The following is a 19,939-nucleotide window of genomic DNA, read 5'->3' as shown; positions in this document are numbered from 1 at the left end:
GTCGCTGGCCTAGGAAATGTTGGGCATTTATTGAGCATTTACTATGTGTGCCAGGCATCATACACTTACATGGATTATCCTCCTTTAACCTAAGAGGTAGATACCATTATTTTCTCTGTTTCACAGCTAAGGAAACAGGTGAAGAAGAGATGTTATATAACTCACCCAAGATCCAGAGCTACCAAGTGGCAGATCTAGGATTTGAAACTGGCAGTCTAACCCTACCGCGGAAATGTAGATTAGAAACATTTGATTTCTCCCTCCCATTCTTTTAGGAGTTTCCTGGCTCTGAAGATACTTCTTTTTCCCCCTTTTTTTTTTTTTAAATCTTTATTGAAGTATAATTGCTTTACGATGGTGTTAGTTTCTGCTTTATAACAAAGTGAATCAGTTATACATATACGTATGTTCCCATATCTCTTCCCTCTTGCATCTCCCTCCCCTTTTTTATTTACTTTCTTTTTTCTGATGCTGTTATATTTAGTGTGTGCTCCAGTGCCCCCTACTGGTCATAGCTGGAATCATCTGGTCGAGATAAAAACTTATTTGTGTCAATATTTAAATTACACACTTAAACAGTAATGAACAATCCCTGGACTTTAAACGTAGCTAAATCTATCATTCTTAATTCACTTTTGAGCCTTCCTGATATACATAGATGCATTTTACATAGTTTTAATTAGTATGTACATGACAATCTAAAATTAAGCACTTTAGTGGCATTTATTCAATGTCAGAAATTGTTTCAAGTGTTTTATGTATCTTAATTCATTAAGTAATCTTCAACAAAAGTTTTCTGAGCATTTATTAGGATTCTGTTATGTACATATGTCAAACTTTGCTTAACTTTAAATGTTGGCATTTGAATAATTTTTAGTATGCCTATGAAAACTACACAAATAATAAAATATAAATTTTCATTGCCTTTCTATTTCAGGTATTCCTGTGGAATAGAGATTCAGGGGAATTATCAAGTCAAAAGACCTAGATAGTTCTATAGTCTTGTTACGTGAGGCCCAGGGTCCAGAAAGAGCACTGTCTAAACCGAGTTCTGATTCACACTCTGCTGCCATCCAGCCGCATGAATCATTTACGATGCTGGGTCTCATTTTTCTCATTTGAAAAATGAAGGGATCAGATTAGATTATCTTCCAGGTCTCCTTCTGGTCTGAGATTCTACAAACTTATGATCTCTGGACCAATGTACTATACAATCAACAACATATAAGTTTACTTTGTTCTACATAGAAATAGTGTTGTTTTAGCAAATAAGTTTTACTTTAGCCTTTGTAGTCTTCTGAAATTCAGATGCTGATGTGTGGAAACTTCTAGCTTTATATTCATGTACTTTGTCAAGGAGGACTCATCAAAATATGATAAAAAATTTTTTTAATAAAAATATATTTTTTTGTTTTTCTAGACAGAATAAGTCCAAATCTGAAATAACTGACATGGTTCGCTCCTCCACTGTCACAGTATCAGACAAGGCTCATATTTTATCCATGCAGAAGTTTGGACTGCGAGATACAATCGTGAAATCACATCTAATGCAGAAAGAAGAGGATTATACCTATATCCAGAACTTCAGGTAGCTCACTGGGTCTTAGACTGTTTCCACAGCAAAATGATCACTCACCTCTCTGAAATGTAAGCACTTCCCCCATACCCTGGATTTGAAAGCAAATCCTGTACAGAATCCCTTCCATCATTTTCTTTTTTCTTTTTCTTTTTTTGGCTGCGTTGGGTCTTCGTTGCTGCGCGCAGGCTTTCTCTAGTTGCAGTGAGCGGGGGCTACTCTTCATTGTGGTGCGCATGCTTCTCATTGCGGTGGCTTCTCTTGTTGCGGAGCACGGGCTCTAGCCGCGTGGGCTTCAGTAGTTGCGGCATGTGGGCTCAGTAGCTGCAGCGCGTGCAGGCTCGGTAGTTGTGGCTCGTGTGCTCTAGAGCACAGGCTCAGTAGTTGTGGCTCACAGGCTTAGTTGCTCCACGGCATGTGGGATCTCCCCAGACCAGGGATTGAACCCACGTCCCCTGCATTGGCAGGCGGATTCTTAACTACTGCGCCACCAGGGAAGTCCCTCCCATCATTTTCTAAATGAGTGATTCCTTTCACTCTTCCTTAGCAGGCATTTATTCTGTGCCTTTTCAGGCCAGGCACTGTGGGAGGTGTGGTGTAGTGGGAGTGACACAACCTGCAAATGGTTGCAGAAATATTTAAAGAGATACACGTGTGCAGAAGAAAGAGATCCTGATTTTTGCTTATCCTTCTGTGTATCCCTTGGTCATCTGGGGCCTTTGAAGAAAGTCATTTGAATTGAAATTAGTCAGAGGAAGTTAGTGTTTGGTAAGCTTTTTAGGCAAGATGAGGGAAAGTTACATGAATAAAGGGTGCAGGATTCTGCCAGATCTTTTTATTATTTATTTATTTAGTTTTGAATTTTTGAATTTTTTATTTATTTTCTTATACAGCAGGTTCTTATTGGTTATCTGTTTTATACATATTAGCGTCTATATGTCAATCCCAATCTCCCAATTCATCCCACCACCCCCACTTTCCCCCCTTGGTGTCCATACGTTTGTTCTCTACGTCTGTGTCTCTATTTCTGCCCTGCAAACCGGTTCATCTGTACTATTCTTCTAGGTTCCACATATATGCGTTAATATACGATATTTGTTTTTCTCTTTCTGACTTACTTCACTCTGCATGACAGTCTCTAGATGCATCCACGTCTCTACAAATGACCCAATTTCGTTCCTTTTTATGACTGCCAGATCTTTTCAAATCATTGCATTGGGACTATGACACAAAGTAACGTTGCTTCTAGGAATAGAAACAGTGAATTGTCTGAACACTGGTGTTGCTTTCTTTCGGAAAGTAGTTACCAGGGTACTTTTCTTTTTTTCATTTCACTGGTACACACAGTAAACAGTCATTTCGTGGATTATGGCTCTCTAGTGGCTGTTAAAGCTAAGTAGGAATGTTCGGAGTGGGCCTCTACTGTTTGAAGTTATCACAAAAGCAACAAATATCACGGCAGACTGCACATCACCCCTTGGTGCCACATGCACTGGTCTAGGATAGATGTGACATTTCTTTCTTTTTTTTTTTTTTTTAAACCAGATTTTATATTTTATTCAAATCACATTTTTATTTTAAATTTATTTATTTATTTATTTATGGCTGTGTTGGGTCTTCGTTTCTGTGCGAGGGCCCTCTCCAGTTGCGGCAAGCGGGGGCCACTCTTCATCGCGATGCGCGGGCCTCTCACCATCGCGGCCTCTCTTGTTGCGGAGCACAGGCTCCAGACCCACAGGCTCAGTAATTGTGGCTCACGGGCCCAGTTGCTCCGCGGCATGTGGGATCCTCCCAGACCAGGGCTCGAACCCGTGTCCCCTGCATTGGCAGGCAGACTCTCAACCACTGCGCCACCAGGGAAGCCCGATGTGACATTTCTTAAGCCTTCAAATTCCAGTCCAGAGAGACTGAAACCGAGCAGAATCAGCATCCAGTGCTTCCCCCGTCATGTCCATAGTCCTCCCAAGTGACCGATTGATTGTCTTTGGCAACAGGTTTTTTGTGGGAACATACAATGTGAATGGACAGTCCCCTAAGGAGTGCCTCCGGCCCTGGCTCAGCCATGGTATCCAGGCCCCAGATGTATACTGTGTGGGGTGAGTGCTTCTCTTCTAGTTGCCTCTGCATTTTCCAGAACGTGTAGCTGTGGTTGAAGGGATGGGGGCATGGATCTATAACTGAGACTTCACAGCAGGTGAAGGGATTGAAAAATGAGCATATGCTTAATAACAGCTGTTCCCCTGTTAGTGTGCTTCCTCCCAGTAAACAAATTTCTGGCACTATTCAAGTGATGTGCTTGGCATTTGAATGCTAATATTTAGTTTTGAGTGCAGCCCTCTGTTAAGATCGGTGCACCTTGAACTGAATTTAATTACTTAGACATTCAACACTTTGTTGGTCACAAAGCAAAAATATCTTTTGCCAGGGAAGGAAGGTTAGCTTAAAAGAAAAAAAAGGCCCCATCCATCAGTCATTTTTTTTTTCACGCCTACTATCTTGTTACCACTGCACTGGGTACTATTGGTGGGGAGGGGACAGCAAAGAAGCCTGTACGGGAGCGGAAAGGGCCTAGAATTTGGAATTTATGTAGACCTAGGTTTGAACCCATTTGCCACTTGGTGCTTGGGCGAGCTAGTGATCTCAGATATAAAATGGAGACTTTTCTAACTACTTCGGGTTCATTATGAAGAAGAAATGGGCTGCTGCTTGTGAAAGCACCTGGTAAATTCCTTGACATTTAGTCCCTTGTTGCTAAGTATTTATTTTTCTTCCCTCTTGAGGGTCCTGCAGTTTAGCTAGAAAGCTAGGCCTTACACACCCAAACCAACCTGCGAACGTGCCATCTCGCACGTTACCCTTCTCTACTCTCTGACTGGTTGCTTCTCCTAATAGGTTCCAGGAGCTTGATTTGAGTAAAGAAGCCTTTTTCTTCCATGATACCCCAAAGGAGGAAGAGTGGTTTAAAGCTGTATCAGAGGGTCTTCATCCAGATGCCAAATATGCAAAGGTAAGAGAGGAGTCGGGGACCTTCTAATTTTTTGTTGCTATGCAGGGAAATGCTAAGATAACTTTTCACTTCTTCTGCGACTTTCATCAAAAGCCAGCCCTAATGATCCTGAGATTTTCAGTTCCAGGCCCTCTGGAAGAGGCGTCTCTGGGTGTGAAAGAGGCAGGTCTTGGCACTTGTAGGCTCTTGAGGTTATCACGGAGTCACTCAGGTGATTACCCTGTGTCCTGGTGTGGAGGAGGAGATACAGTAATACTCTCAGCCAGCTTCTGGACTACTTTTCCTTTTGACTCCTAGTTAATGCCATGACTTGAATGCTTGTCTCTCTTCCAGGTAAAGCTCATCCGACTGGTTGGGATTATGCTGCTGTTATATGTCAAACAAGAGCATGCAGCGTACATCTCAGAAGTGGAAGTTGAGACGGTGGGGACAGGAATCATGGGGAGGATGGTGAGTTCCTGGTTGGCACGTCTGGCACATGGAGGGCCTTGGTCCCTAAGATTTGGACCCCACTTCTCATGATACTGTGACTGCACATGTCCCAGTTTGAGGGTGCTGGTGTTACGACGTGAACTGTACCCTCGTGATTGAGCAGGGCTAGATGGAGCAGACCGTTCAGAAATTGTATTTTAGTGACTTGCCGGCTGATTTGCCCAACTAGCCCAATCCTCGTGTTCACTTCACACCAGAGCCTCCAGTGGGTCCTCCCATTTAATGCATGGCATATGTTGCACAAACTATGGTGGGTCACCAAGGAAAAGAAAGAATGCTTAAAAAGAAAAAAGAAAGAAAGAATGCTAATAATAGGTTTGCAATTTTCTCTTCTTCTGGAAGCTGTTAAATCCTGCTTTTAGGTTCTACTGTGAGAGCTTAGCTTCCCATGGGGAAGGGAGAGCATGTGGTCTGCCTGTGATTTACTGAAAAGTGGACTCACCTTTGCCACTGGCCAGCTAGTCGTTCTACCTTCTTGGATGTGTTTTCCTACCTGTACAATGTGGATCGTAATGCTGCTTTACTTACCTCCCAGGATTATGATGCAGACTAATTAAGAGAAAACATTTTGCAACCTCTCAGGTTTCAATGACTACTGGTCTTTTTTTGGACTCCCTTTCACAGGGTAACAAAGGAGGTGTGGCAGTCCGGTTCCAGTTTCACAACACCAGCATCTGCATTGTCAATTCCCACCTGGCAGCCCACACGGAGGAGTATGAGAGGAGGAACCAAGACTACAAAGACATTTGTTCTCGAATGCAGTTTCGTCAGGTTGACCCAAGCCTCCCCCCTCTCACCATCAGCAAGCACGAGTGAGTCTGGCCTTCCACCCCGACAAGGTGCACCGGGCCCCACGGGCCAAGCTGTGGGCTCTCTGTTTCATTAGGCAGGGGGCCGGGGGAGGCTTCCCACTGCCTGAGTGGGAGCTCCAGCCAACTCTCAGTTACACAGGGATTACCTCTCTTGGAAATTTTTCGTTTCCCAACCTGCCATCTGGCAGACCTCTAGAATCTTTCTCAGACACCATCTGTTCCTGGAAAACGTGTAAGATTTATTTTTAACATGGGTCTGCCTTGATGCAGTGTCATGAGGAAAGCCACCCCAGAGCGAGCATCTCAAGCACAGGTTTAGAAGTATGTTTCAGGATTCTGTCTGCCTGTTCTCTCCAGAAGCATGTGTAATTGAGGATTGGGCTGCATTTCTCCGTCTTCACTTAGTCTTTTTTGCCTCTTGATTCAACTTTACAGAGCCGTGGTTGCAGCTGCTTGGAGCATCTGGCTCTGATTTTTGTCTATTCTCTGTATTTCCTTTATCTCCAATACTTGCTCTCTGTCTAAATTCAAGGCATACTGGAATTTCAGACTTTACAGTAACACTTGGAGCATGCGCCCCTTCTTTTATGACAAGGAAGAAGCCACTGGGGCTGTGGTGTCTGCCAGGGAGTACACAGAGCCCAGCCTCTCGTCCGCCTGCTGTGGTGGTAGAACTGTCTTGATTGGTGTTCTGGAAGCTGCCAGGATGGCTCCCCTTCTCCAGGGAGCCCAGCAGGGACTGTGTCTCCCGTTCCGCTGACCCTGAAGCATCCTAGTTTGTGAGGTTGCAGCTTGCATGTCAGTTTGTCTGCTTTTAGCTCGTGGATGCATTCATTTTGGTGTGTGTATGCTGCCGCGTGGCTTCTCTCATGACCTGGTTCTTGGCTTCACATAAAGCGGCATTGGTCTTCATGGGATGTGCGATGTCACCTGGGAGCATCCAATCATCATTTTCCCAAAGCAGCAGGTGTAATAAAATACCTGTCACGCTCTGCGGAAAGAGCCAACCAATGATACGGTGGTGGTTAAAGCCAGACTCCACTGGAAGGGTTGAGCTTTGTTTCAGAGGAACTCAGCTCCAGAAACAAAGGCTGCGAGTGCGTTTTGTGCACTGGAGGGTGGGTGGAGGCAAGAGGCGGCATCGTGGCGTCATCTGGTCCGGAGTCCCTGAGTGATTGACAGGACTCCCAATACTTGACCTTTTTTGCCTCTTCCTGGGAGAGAGGTAAATTATTGTCTTGCTTTTAGATCTTATTAGACTATCTTTCCAGCCGTACAAGAATAAAATAGTCAAGGAGAACTCAAGACTGTTTACAGTGAACTCGGACCAAGATAATTGAGTAAGCAGCATGCTAGACATGGTGTTAAATGGGATGATGAGAGGGAAAGAGACCCTGAGTAGCCGAGTCCCTTCCCCGCCCAGCTCCCCAGAGGCTGAGCCTCGGGGGCCTTTTGTCAGTAGCACACCGGATAGAGCCGGTGAAGTCCCTCCTAAACCCTGTGACCTTTGTGCTCTGTCCTCGCAGTGTGATCTTGTGGCTGGGGGACCTCAACTACAGAATAGAAGAGCTGGATGTGGAAAAAGTGAAAAAGCTCATCGAAGAGAAGGCCTTTCAAACCCTGTATGCGAATGACCAGGTACCGATGGCCACCTGGGCCCTCTTCAGGCAGCTGTCCTGCCACGGGAAGGCACAGAAAAGCCTGGCTGCCCAACTCCAGCCTCTTCTTGCTCATCTTGGGAGGTTTCCCTGAGGAGCTGGTGTCCCATCATTCCTTCCTTCCTTCCTTCCATCTGCGTTCCCCTCTCCCACCGTTGTCTGCCCCCTGGCTGTTCCCTTGAGGCTTGTCTCCCCCAGGGGCAAGAGCTGCTCTCTTTCTCTCACACGCATGTCCATTCATTCAGTCATTCAGGGTGGGGCCAAAAGGGAACCAAGCCTATTCTCATAACGAAGATACTTGGTATTTTAAAGATGATTTACTGATGTTTTGGATGGGCCTCCCACTCCCCCTGCCCCTGCTCCTCACCAGATCTGTCCAGTGTGCATGACCACTCTTCTTCTGAATGGCTGTCTTCACTTCCGACAGGAAGCAGTTCTGTATCGTGCTCTCCTCCACCATGGTTTGGGTTAGCGTTCCTTTCTCAGAGCACTAGCCATTTCCCAGGACAAGAGAAATCTTTCTCTCTGACCTTCTTCAGGCTACTGCTCTCAATAGATTTCGAAACTGTTCAAGTGGTCAGAGTTATTCAGAGTGTTACAGCCCTTGTTCTTTTTAGCCTGTATCTCCCTTTCAATTATCTTCGTATTGTCATTAGTCTAAATCTTTCTGTTTCCTTTATTTTTCCCCCAGTGCAGATCAGTTGAAGGGGGAAAAAAAAAATCTCAAGTCTGTTATGTATTTCTTTACGGAATAATCTCTTTATCAATCCATTTTTCTCTCCCACTCTTTTCCTTGGTAAATTATTCTCTTTAATTCCCATTTCAGCCTTAACCCAGTCTGTTCTGTAACTATCTATCTCTTGCCTCTGTTTTCTGGACTGCGGCATTCTCATTTCCCTGGTAGTTCAATACCATCTCCTCTTGCCTTCTTTTTTTTTTTTTTTTTAATTAATTAATTTATTTATGGCTGCATTGGGTCTTCGTTGCTGTGTGCAGGCTTTCTCTAGTTGCAGCGAGCGGTGGTTACTCTTTGTTGCAGTGTGTGGGCCTCTCATTGTGGTGGCTTCTCTTGTTGCGGAGCATGGGCTCTAGGTGCATGGGCTTCAGTAGTTGTGGTGCGTGGGCTTCAGTAGGTGTGGCTCGTGGGCTCTAGAGCACAGGCTCAGTAGTTGTGGCGCACGGGCTTAGTTGCTCCGCGGCATGTGGGATCTTCCCGGACGAGGGCTCGAACCCGTGTCCCCGGCATTGGCAGGCAGATTCTTAACCACGGCACCACCAGGGAAGTCCCTCCCCTTGCCTTCTTTTCTGGTCTTTCCTTAAGTAATAGTACCCAGTCTGTGTGTTTCTCTGCTTTCCAGACGGTTTTATGGTCTATACTTACCCATTTAAGAATCATCTTGCACTAATACCTAAATTTTTTAAGTTTCCTGTTGTTTTTTTCTGAATAGTTTTTTTTAGGGATTCACGTTTTGGGGTTTGTCAGCTGTTGTCCCCTGGATAGCTGACTCTGTCTCAAAGCTGGAGCTGACAGCTCTTCACCAGTCCACGCAGTGCCAGCTCGGCGCTCCAGGGAGGAGGCGGGAACACCTATGGTTTCTGTCTTGCTGAGAAGGAGCTCTTAGAATCACTGCAGTGACAAGGGTGCTAGTTACTCTCGTAACGTGTCAGGCAGTGTTCTAAGCTGACAGCTTATCTCTGCAACAATCCTGTGAGGCAGATTCTATTATAAGTCCAAATTTTACAGATGAGGAAACCAAAGCATAGAGCTTCCCCCAGTTCATATAACTGATTTGACAAACTCCTTTAAAAAATTATTTAAATTTAAACTTAATTCATAATGGTTTGGGTATACCTCTACTATATATTTCTACATACATGGAAGTTCCCCTTTGCTTTTTGGATTGTTTCTTTCCAGACCTTGTTCTATGCAGTTCTATCCCTCTGTATAATTGGAGCAACTGTGCTCCACAGATGAAGCACAGTTGATATCTGGAAGAGAAATATCTCTATGTCCTTTGGTACCTAATCCTCTTAGGGACATCTCAGTAAGGTGGTACTCAGGCCCCTCGGATGTGGGTACACTTTTATAAAAGAGACTTAAAAACTGTATAACAGGTGGAGGGATGGTTAGCATGCTTCTCTTCCTAGGAGTTAATTAACTCAAGATCTTACAGAATAGCTTTCTCATGGGCCTTTCCTTTGGGGTTAGAGTTCGGATTCCAGATTGAATTCCAGATTGATTTCCTTTCCTCTGCTAATTCAAGGTTTGACCTTATTATCCTGAGATTTTTTTTTTTTTACTGTTATCAAAGTCCTGGGAATGCACTTTTATCACGTAGGAAGGCAGGTTAGAGGGGAAAATGCATCAAATAGCAGTTATCCTGAGATTTTTTTTTTTTTCCATCCGTCCTTTCGTGTAGCTGAGAGCTCAGGTGGCTGCAAAGGCTGTCTTCGAAGGCTTCAGCGAGGGTGAGCTCACGTTCCAGCCCACCTACAAGTATGACACTGGCTCTGACGATTGGGATACCAGGTAGGTCAGAGGTTGCTTCAGGGGGCTGAGCAGATGGAAACTCAGAAAGTTATGGAAGCACTTGCCCTCATTGACCTAAAGAAAAAGATAGGTTTCCTGTCACTTCTTCCCCATGTTTTGTACTCAGGTCAAACATTCTCTTAGTATCTGTTCATTAAGCAGCCTGCCTTCATGCACGTCATCTTGTTGACTGCCTTAGCCTTTGCTTCATAAGAATTCTTGAGACTCGTTTACCTTCCAGCTACGCTTAGGGTGATGATTGCAGCAAACCGAGCTTGTACTTGGCCTTTACCTAGTAGTTCATATTTTTATTAGTGCCTGTGGGGTGCTACGCACTGTTCAATACACTTTACTTGTAACCCATTGAAGTAGGTATGATTTATTATCCTCATTTTATAGATCGGGGAACTGAAACCCCCAAAATTCAAGAGCCTCCCAAGCAGGCAAGCGTAGAAACAGGATTGAACCCAGGTGGTAGGAATTCACAACCTGTTTTAACCACCATCTTTTGAGGACCACAGAGTCCTTCACCCTCAGATGGCTGTGACTCTTGCCTGATCCCCATAGGACAGTAGAGTGCAGAGAATCATTCTGAACGGCGTTTTGGCTCTGAGCTTTCGCAGTTGTTCGGGGTGATACCCGCAGGATACACATTACCCCCCAGTGGGCCCAAATCGCCCCTGCCCTCTCAGATCTCCAGCTGCACGGACTGGAAGACTGTCCCGTCACCCCTAGCTGAGCCAGGGAGCTCACCAGGTGAGGGCGCTGCTGTGCCTGGGAGGGCTCCCAGCGTGGACTTTGCGTTTCAGCGAGAAGTGTCGTGCTCCTGCCTGGTGTGACCGGGTCCTCTGGAAAGGGAAGAACATCACTCAGCTGAGCTACCAGAGCCACATGGCCCTGAAGACCAGCGACCACAAGCCCGTCAGCTCAGTGTTTGACATCGGGGTAGGTGGGCAGCTGGTGCCTCTGTGGTCATCGTCCTCTAGGGAATTGGTTCCCACAGCTTGAGACCACTTTTGTCTTTCTGGTCTCCTCCTCCTACCTTGAGTGTGAGGAAGCTGTTTAAATTTAATTCATAATTGTTTTGTAGACTTCTACTATATGTTTCACATACGTGGAGGTTCCCCTTTGCTCTTTGGACTGTATCTTTCCACACCTTTTTCTATGCAAATGTGTGTCAGTATTCTATATATAGCATAGAGAAAGTTTCTCCCTTTTTGTAAAAGAGATATATCATGCATATTGTTCTGAGAACATCTTTTTTCCCCACTGGCTATGTTTTAAGAGATCTTTCCATGTCAGTAAAGGGAGCGCTCCCTCCTCATTATTTTTAAGGGCTGCAAAATATTTCACAGTATGGATGAACCGTAATATATTGGGGTTGGCCAAAAAGTTCCTTCGGGTTTTTCCATAAGATAGTATGGAAAAACCCGAAGGAACTTTTTGGCCAACCCCAATATATATTGATCATTTAAGTTGTTTCCAAAATGTTGCTATTGTATTCATTGCTATAGTGATCACCCTTCACATATATCTTTGCGTACCGTTGTGAATATTTCTGTAGAATGAAATTCCTAGAGGTGAAATTAGTGGTTCAAAGAAAAATGTATTCTAAATTTATCTGAGTCTGCTAAATTATCCTCCCGACAGTCCTTACCATTTTACACTTCTACCAACTCTGGATGAGCTTGTGTTCCCACAGCCTGGCTAATACTAGATTTTATCAATCTTTTAAATTTCTGCCGACCCAGTGAGCCAAAAGAGAAAGATACTCCATTATTTTAGATTACACTTTCCTAATTACTAGTGAAGTTGAGCATCTTTTTTTTTTCTGTTTCTGTAATCTATTTTTTCTTTTTTTTAGTCAAAGTATAGTTGATTTACAGTAAACATCTTTTTATTTATGTATTCTCCATTTGTATCTCTTCTTCAGTGACTTCTGTGTTTCTTTATATTACCAATTCTCAGGGGTGCAGGTAGAGGCACATCAGAATCTACAAGGGTGTGGGTGGTTTGCAAAAAGCCTAATGAATGTTATAGGTAAGGTTTTATTACTGGAGAATGACAAACATTGTAATTCAAAATAAGGAAGGGAAGGCCTGACAAAATCTTCTTGGCTGATGGAATACAGGTTTAAAAAAGCCTGAGAAATGCTGCTTTAAATCAAAGCCCTAGAGAAGCTCCTCACTGCAGACCTGTTGGCAGCAGCAAGCATAGCAGAGCCAGGCACTGGGCGTCTTTCTGCCCTGGGCGTAAGACCCAGCAGAACTGCCAACCAAGCTTTCACTCCCGCATCTTTTTTCTGCTAATCAGGAAGCAGTTGATTTTACCAGAAGCTTTGCCTCTGGGGCACCCTTCTACATCTATTGTTAATTGGGTTCTTTGTTCGTTAATTAAATCTATTTAGTATTCACTTTCTGCTTTGCTATCAACTGCTATTTCCCAAGGCCATGAATGTCCTCTAAACTGAAAAAGAGGACATGGGCAGAAGCCAAAGCACTCATTCTCTGCTCTTTCCCTTCCAGGTGAGGGTCGTAAATGAAGAGCTTTATCGGAAGACTCTGGAGGAGATTGTTCGCTCCTTGGATAAGATGGAAAATGACAACATTCCTTCTGTGTCCCTCTCCAAGCGAGAGGTAGGAAGGACGTGCTAAGGCATCAGGCTCTTCTCTTCACAGAACGTAAATCTCACCTGCTGGGGCTCAGAATTCCAAGAGGCACCTGTCAGACTACTGGACTCTAGTCTTGATCAGCTGCTTCTAGATAAAGTGAGGCTGATGATGCCAGCTGACAAGAGAGGGGTTGTTGGTTCACCTCCTGATCTTCTAAACCAGAAGCCTGTAACCTTTTGTGGCTCATATATTTCACCCATACGTGGGCCATCCATGAGTTAAATAAGGCACAGAGGATCCAAAACGTGTTTCATTTGATCTTAGTATAGCTGGTGTGTGTTCTTGCACTGGGTTTGTCTTCCTACTGATGCTTTGCTTTGAGATAAAATTGAGTCCAGAATTTTGGGTACGTATGAGTTGATGGGAAGGAAGGCAGTATGGAAAGGTAATGGGCGTTGGGAGAAGTCAAGTTAGGGCTAAAGATGTTTCATAGATGTGCCAGAGCATAGATCATTCAGAACTGACTGTACCAAAAAGTCAGTTAAATGAGGACTTACGGTGAGGGTGTTTTTAATGCCCTAGATGTCCAGCTACTTGGAAGGAGGAGCTTGATTTTCATGTTTGGGAGTGGAATGTGTGAAGGGTGTTTTGGATATGGTCTTTGCATATAGAAGATTTAAACTTGGATTCTGTTAGGAAATTTATTTATGAAACAACATGAGTTTTTTGAGTTTAGGATTTCTGAGTTAAACACAGACAACTGGTCTTTCATGGTAGCTGTGACCTCCCAGGTAAATACTTAAAAGCAGAAACATGATTTGAAAGAGATGGTCCTTCGTTTTCTTTCCAGCAAGGGCAAGGATTGCCCATTTGGGGTGGCTAGGCAGGTTGCCACGGAGAGGGCACTGGTCTGACTGGTCCTGGCTTGTTCCCAGTTCTGTTTTCAGAACGTGAAGTACATGCAGCTGCAGGTAGAGTCCTTCACCATTCGGAATGGACAAGTACCGTGTCAGTTTGAATTCATCAACAAGCCTGACGAAGAGTCTTACTGTAAGCAGTGGCTGAGGGCCAACCCCAGCCGAGGGTTCCTCCTGCCAGGTAAGGCCTCCGTTCCCAGGTTCCTGGTTGCTGGTTTGGGGAACACCCTACCCTATCTTTGCTCATTCTCCTGGAATAAGCTTTTTGTGTCTGAGTGTTTTGTTGTCTGCTTGAACATTTTTCAAAGCCCTGTGGATGAACCATCCATAAATAAAATATAAAATAGTAAGGAGCATGAGTTCAGTTTCAAAAGCATTCTCAGTCATGTGGATGTACCACAGTTTTGCAGGGAGAGAAGACACAGGAGTGCTGTAAAGCAGGTGTTGCTGTTAGAGGAACCGTTTTCACCCTCTGTCTCACTATAATCAACTCTCAACTGTCCGCTCTTGTGGGCAAAGGTAATAGGGTGGTCATCCAGAAAAATTATGTCTGGCCCTAGAATGTACCACCCACGTCTTGCCCCCAACTTCTCCTTGGCACTCTGTGTAGTGCCGTGAGGCAGCTGGGTTAAGCCTGTCTTGTGGACAGTTCACAGTCTGATAATGTGCTGTATTTTCTACTGGATAGGGTGTCTTCATCTGAGCTGGCTCAGGGCAAGCTCTTTGAGCTTCTTATTGTATTAATCATTTCTAGCTTGAGCTGTGCTACTTAGAACACGAGTTTTATAGCAGTTACCTATTCATGTTCTTGTTTACTGTTTTCATATTCCCCCTTGGACCATAAACTCCTTGTTCATGTGTCTTTTGAGTGCTGAGTATGTAAATTCTTGTTGGTTGGCTGATGCCTCTTATTTTCTCCCCTAACCCTGTATGCCTCACCCTCTTCCCGCTCATCTTCTCTCCCCCTTTCCTCTTGGCCTTCTGCCAACCAGCGTTACCGTTTACGTGTTTTTTCAGATTCTGCCATTGAGATTGAATTGGAGCTCTTTGTAAATAAGACCACAGCTACAAAGCTCAACTCGGGTGAAGACAAAATCGAGGACATTCTCGTTTTACACTTGGACAGGGGAAAGGATTATTTTTTGTCTGTGTCTGGGAACTACCTGCCTAGCTGTTTCGGATCGCCCATTCACACGTTGTGCTACATGAAGGAGCCAATCTTGGACCTGCCGCTAGAAACTGTTAGAGAGCTGGTGAGTTACCTGCCGCAGGGAAACATCCAGAACTGTGTAGTAGCCATGCCAATCAAACAAGATACTCCCGTGCCTACCTTTCCAGGGACCTGAGGATTCTTTAGTCTCCGTAGAGTTTGCTTACTCTATCGGTTGTGTATTGCTATTTAACAGACTCCCTGATATTTTTAGTGGTTTAAAACAGCAGCAAGTTATTGCTTCTCATGACTGTGAGTTTCCGGTGTGGCTCTTCTACTGGTCTCGCCCAGGCTCATTTGTGTGGTTGCAGTCAGACGGCAGCTGTGATGGCCAGAGTGTTCAAGGAAGCCTCCCTCACTTTCTTGGTGTTGGCGGCTCACTGGGCCACTCTCTCAACATGGGCTCTCGTCATTCAGTAGGTTGGCCCGGGCTTCCCTAAGTGGTAGCAAGAGTTTGAGAGCAGAAGGTGTAAGGCTCCTTGTGGCCCAGGCTCCAAAACTCGCATGGTACCACTTCTGCCATATTTTATTGGTTGGAACAAGTTGTGAGGTCAGCCCAGATTCCGGATGGGGAAAGACTCTACCTCTTGATGGGAAAAGCCGCAAAATGTTATTGCCATGTTTTTCAGTCTTTCATAATAACATATTAGAGAAACTCAGCCATAGATACTAAGATGATGGAATGTCCCTGGCCTGTGATATTATTCCTTTTTCTGTTTTGTTTTTTTTTAATTATTAGCACCTTTAATTATTATTTATTTATTTATTTATTTATTTGGCTGTGTTGGGTCTTCGTTTCTGTGCGAGGGCTTCCTCTAGTTGCGGCAAGCGGGGGCCACTCTTCATTGCGGTGCACGGGCCTTTCACTGTCGCGGCCTCTCTTGTTGCGGAGCACAGGCTCCAGACGTGCAGGCTCAGTAGATGTGGCTCACAGGCCTAGTTGCTCCGCGGCATGTGGGATCTTCCCAGACCAGGGCTCAAACCCGTGTCCCCTGCATTAGCACGCAGATTCTCAACCACTGCGCCACCAGGGAAGCCCCTTTTTCTGTTTTAATCATCATTTGGTTTATCATCCTAAACTAAATTTTCTGAGATCTAAAAGGCTCCTATGCAGACTTACAGATATTGAACATAAACTTATGGTTACCAAAGGAGAAACGTGGCGGGGAGGGTTAAATCAGGAGCTTGGGATTAACATACACATACTACTACATATAAGATAGATAACCAACAAAGACCTACTGTATAACACAGGAAACTCTGCTCAATATTCTGTGGTAACCTATATGAGAAAAGAATCTGAAAAAGAATGAACATATTAGGAATTCCCTGGCGGTCCAGTGGTTAGGACTCAGCACTTTCACTGCTGAGGGCCCAGGTTCGATCTCTGGTGGGGGAACTGAGATCCCACAGGCTGCATGGTGTGGCCAAAAAAAAAAAAAGAATGAATATGTGCATATGTATAACTGAACCACTTTGCTGTACACCAGAAACTAACACAACATTGTAAATCAACTATACTCCAATAAAAATTTAAAAATAAATAAATAAAAGGCTCCTCTGGAGACAATTCTAATACAAGGGAGCTAGTCTGGAGCAGATTTTTGGTAATAGGTATGCTTTCCTTTTTCCTCCATTGCATTTTTTAAATTCAGGGACTCTTGAACTCTGTCCTCTCCATTATGTAGATGAAAACAGAGGCCCAGTGAGGGGAGTGATTTGTCATGGGTCCCTGGCGAGTTAACCCTGGACCTGGACCTTGCTTTTGGGTTTTTGTATTCCCACGTCTCTGTTCTTTTTTCACCAGACCACACCATTTCTCTGGTTTGGACAGTGAAGTGCTATAGGCAGGGTGTTTTTCTAAGATGATGCATATTTCACCTGATTGAAACTGCTTGCCATAAGCCACTCCCGATTCTCAAAAGTCACCCTTTGTACCTTGATCATGTCACCTGATTTCATTTTTACCTGCTGAATGTTTGCTTAGGGACATCAAAACGCTTCCCTTCTTCCATGGGTTTGCTGTCCCCATGTCCTGCATTCTCCTGAAGCCAGCCTGGCAGAAGCTCTATTGGTAGCCCTTCTGATCATGCTTTTTATTTCTTTTCAGACTCTGATGCAACTTCAGACTGAAGATGATGGGAGCCAGTTGGAAAGACCCATGGATATCCCCAAAGAGCTCTGGATGATGGTTGATTACCTGTACCGAAATGCCATCCAGCAGGTAGGTGGTGGTGAAGTGGGCACACCTGGCAGAGGCCATGCTGCCTTGAGAAAAAGCATCAGCCCTGAGAACTTCGGGCATAAAAAGCTTTTCCCCTGCAGAACCTGTGGAAAGCTGTTCTTACCCCGGGGAGTGAAGGTCAGTAGGTTCACGTTCCACACCCCTGTGAGGCCCTGCTATTACATACAGCACTTGATTCCTCCCAGGGGAGGCAGCCTCACACAGGAGGGCCTTCCCAGCACAGCATGTTCCCTCCCCGGTCCTCTGGGGTCCCCCAGGTGGAAACCCTCTGGAGCCTTCTCAGGATGTCTGTCTGCTCTCCTTTGTGGAAACTCTCGCCAGCTTCTAGGAATGGGAGGGGCGGCTAACTTATTGACAAGCCAGACAGGCAGGGGACTAGTGGAACTCCCGGGGCCATGACTCAGGAAGCCTGATTTCTAGAGTGGGTTGGGCAAGCTTTCTGAGATCAGATTGGTCAGTTTCACTGACTCATTTATCTGGGTCCCAGGGAGATAAATAGAAACTCTGATCTACCACAGCTCTGCCACTTTGGAGCAACATACATTCTTAGGATACTCTCTCTCCACTTTTCCCCTCAGATTTATTGAGCGTTACGATGTCCCAAACACTGTTCTAAGTGTTTTACAGCACTACCTCATTTAGTTCTCACAGTAGTACTCAGATGAGGAAACAGATTCCCAGAAATGTTAAGTAACTTGATCAGGGTCCCAAAGCTGATAGATGGGCAGGATTGGGATTTGAACCCAGGGAGTCTATAGACGTCACATTCTTTTTTTTTTTCCATTTATTTATTTATTTTTGGCTGCATTGGGTCTTCGTTGCTGCGCTTGGGCTTTCTCTAGTTGCGGCAAGTGGGGGCTACTCTTTGTTGCGGTGTGCGGGCTTCTCTTGTTGTGAAGCATGAGCTCTAGGTGCACAGGCTTCAGTAGTTGTGGTGCGCAGGCTTCAGTAGTTGTGGCTCGCGGGCTCTAGAGCGCAGGCTCAGTAGTTGTGGTGCACGGGCTTAGTTGCTCTGTGGCATGTGGGATCTTCCCGGACCAGGGCTCGAACCCATGTCCCCTGCACTGGCAGGCGGATCCTTAACCACTGCGCCATCAGGGAAGTCCAAAGTCACATTCTTAAGGACTATGCTAGTCTACCTTCTCTACAGAGCTCCTTTCAGGTGTAACTTTTGAGCAATGCATATAATATTGTTATTGTTCACGGTTATAGGACATTAAGTTATTTTATAAAACAAACAAGTATAAGGGATCTTAGGACTCATAGAAGTACCTTTATTGCCATAATCTCGTTTTCTCAAAGCACTGAGGTGCCTTGTTAACCTTCTCCATCTTATAAATGATATATTTTCTTCAGTTTTTTCTCTTTCTGGTCAATACCTCCATAACACTGCAGGAAACGTAGCTACTTTAAAGGTTTCCCTTCGGTTGGATCACCAGGGATCAAACCCACACCCCCTGCAGTGGAAACGCGGTGTCCTAACCACTGGACCACCAGGGAATTCTCTTATAATAGATGTCTTGTGCTGAAGACCTATTGTGGGAGCATGGCTGGGAAGGCCTGCAAGATGAATTAGCCACATCAGCCTACATCACGTTATCTACTGGGGTGATTCAAAGGCCTCACCATGCTGCCCCCTTTTGTACCCTGCTGGTGATTATATTTCTAGGTCAGGAAATCATTGCTGCTTTTCTGAAAATAGAATTATTTTGTGACTTTCTTCCCTTTTCCAGGAAGATCTGTTTCAGCAGCCAGGCCTGAGGTTGGAATTTGAGCATATCAGGGACTGTTTGGATAGTGGAATGATTGATAATCTCTGTATCCTTCAGATGTTTATGCACGCACGCGTGTATGTGTTTGTGAATATGAGAAAGAGAGGTGAGCAAAAGGAAAGGATGATATTTTAAGGCTCAAAGTCAGATATTGTGTCCTCAGCTGTTATGTTTTTCTTACTTAAAGTTTGTATAGAGAAGACTTTACAACTTTAAGCAACCAATATAGCAGGAATTCAGGAGGGCCCGGCGAAGCTGACAGGCAGCTTGGCCCCATCAAGATGTCAGCCTGGCATCCTAGCTCCAAGCAGAGAGCCTGGCTGGGCAGGCATCACTCTGGCACATGCTGGCTCCTGGGGCTCTTCCTAACCATGACCATGGCAGCGGCATCCCCTGTTCCTTAACGATGGGCCCAAAGCTGCTAGCAATCACTCCGTAGCCGAAGCCCTGCTGCTTTTCCTGGAGAGCCTGCCAGAGCCCGTCATCTGTTACAGCGTCTACCACAACTGCTTGGAGTGTTCTGGCAACCTCACAGCAAGTAAACAGGTGAGGGGAAGCGTGGAGCATCGGCGTGTTCATGTTGCAGCCCCGGGTCTCATGGGGCCCGAGGGAACAAATTGGGCACCATCTCCCAAATGCAGTGTCTTAGAAACTCGACTCCAAGTCCTTCCTTCCCAAACCCGTTCTTCCTCTCATGTCCCTTTTCCTTTTAATGGCATCACCTTAATTCCAGTGACTCAACCCAGAAACCTGAGTCATTTCTGACTCCCCCTCTCCTCACCTCCCACACGCTCGGTCCCCTTGCTCTGTCACTTGTCTTCTTTCTTCCATTCTAGTTCCACTTTCCTTGGTTCAGGACCCTGCATTCATGCTCTCCCTCTGCTGATTTGTTTTACGTACTGCCATTAGATTTTGGGTTCTAAAGCTCTTGTCATGTCGCTGTTGGTCAGAAACGCTCTCCATTGCCAGTTAAGGATTTTCTTAAACAAATGTTCGGGACTTTTTATGATCTAGTCTAGTCATTCACATATGTAACCTGCCATAGCAGAATAATCTAGAAAACATGCTAACAATACACGATCCAGAGCCTTACCCCCCACCTCCACTG

General features: G+C 45.0%; 1 protein-coding gene across 6 annotated transcripts in view; it reads left to right on the top strand.

Moving 5' to 3' along the window:
* The window catches only part of INPP5B (inositol polyphosphate-5-phosphatase B), a 43,395-nt gene that overhangs the window by 21,588 nt on the left and 1,868 nt on the right, over positions 1-19,939 (top strand). For 4 of the 6 annotated variants that reach the window (XM_057557861.1, XM_057557826.1, XM_057557836.1 and 1 more), the window contains 14 exons: positions 1,421-1,588; positions 3,571-3,672; positions 4,469-4,583; positions 4,917-5,033; positions 5,700-5,887; positions 7,414-7,525; positions 9,966-10,075; positions 10,885-11,020; positions 12,601-12,711; positions 13,623-13,785; positions 14,622-14,857; positions 16,925-17,038; positions 18,793-18,877; positions 19,250-19,377. In XM_057557861.1, the coding sequence (XP_057413844.1) occupies positions 1,421-1,588; positions 3,571-3,672; positions 4,469-4,583; positions 4,917-5,033; positions 5,700-5,887; positions 7,414-7,525; positions 9,966-10,075; positions 10,885-11,020; positions 12,601-12,711; positions 13,623-13,785; positions 14,622-14,857; positions 16,925-17,038; positions 18,793-18,877; positions 19,250-19,377 (1,885 nt within the window). The other 2 variants (XM_057557844.1, XM_057557851.1) reach the window with 2 other exon arrangements.

Source organism: Balaenoptera acutorostrata, chromosome 1 (assembly GCF_949987535.1).
Source record: "Balaenoptera acutorostrata chromosome 1, mBalAcu1.1, whole genome shotgun sequence".
Lineage (NCBI taxonomy): Eukaryota > Metazoa > Chordata > Mammalia > Artiodactyla > Balaenopteridae > Balaenoptera > Balaenoptera acutorostrata.
Note: the sequence above shows the minus strand (reverse complement) of the source record. Positions and strands in the feature narration are given on the sequence as shown.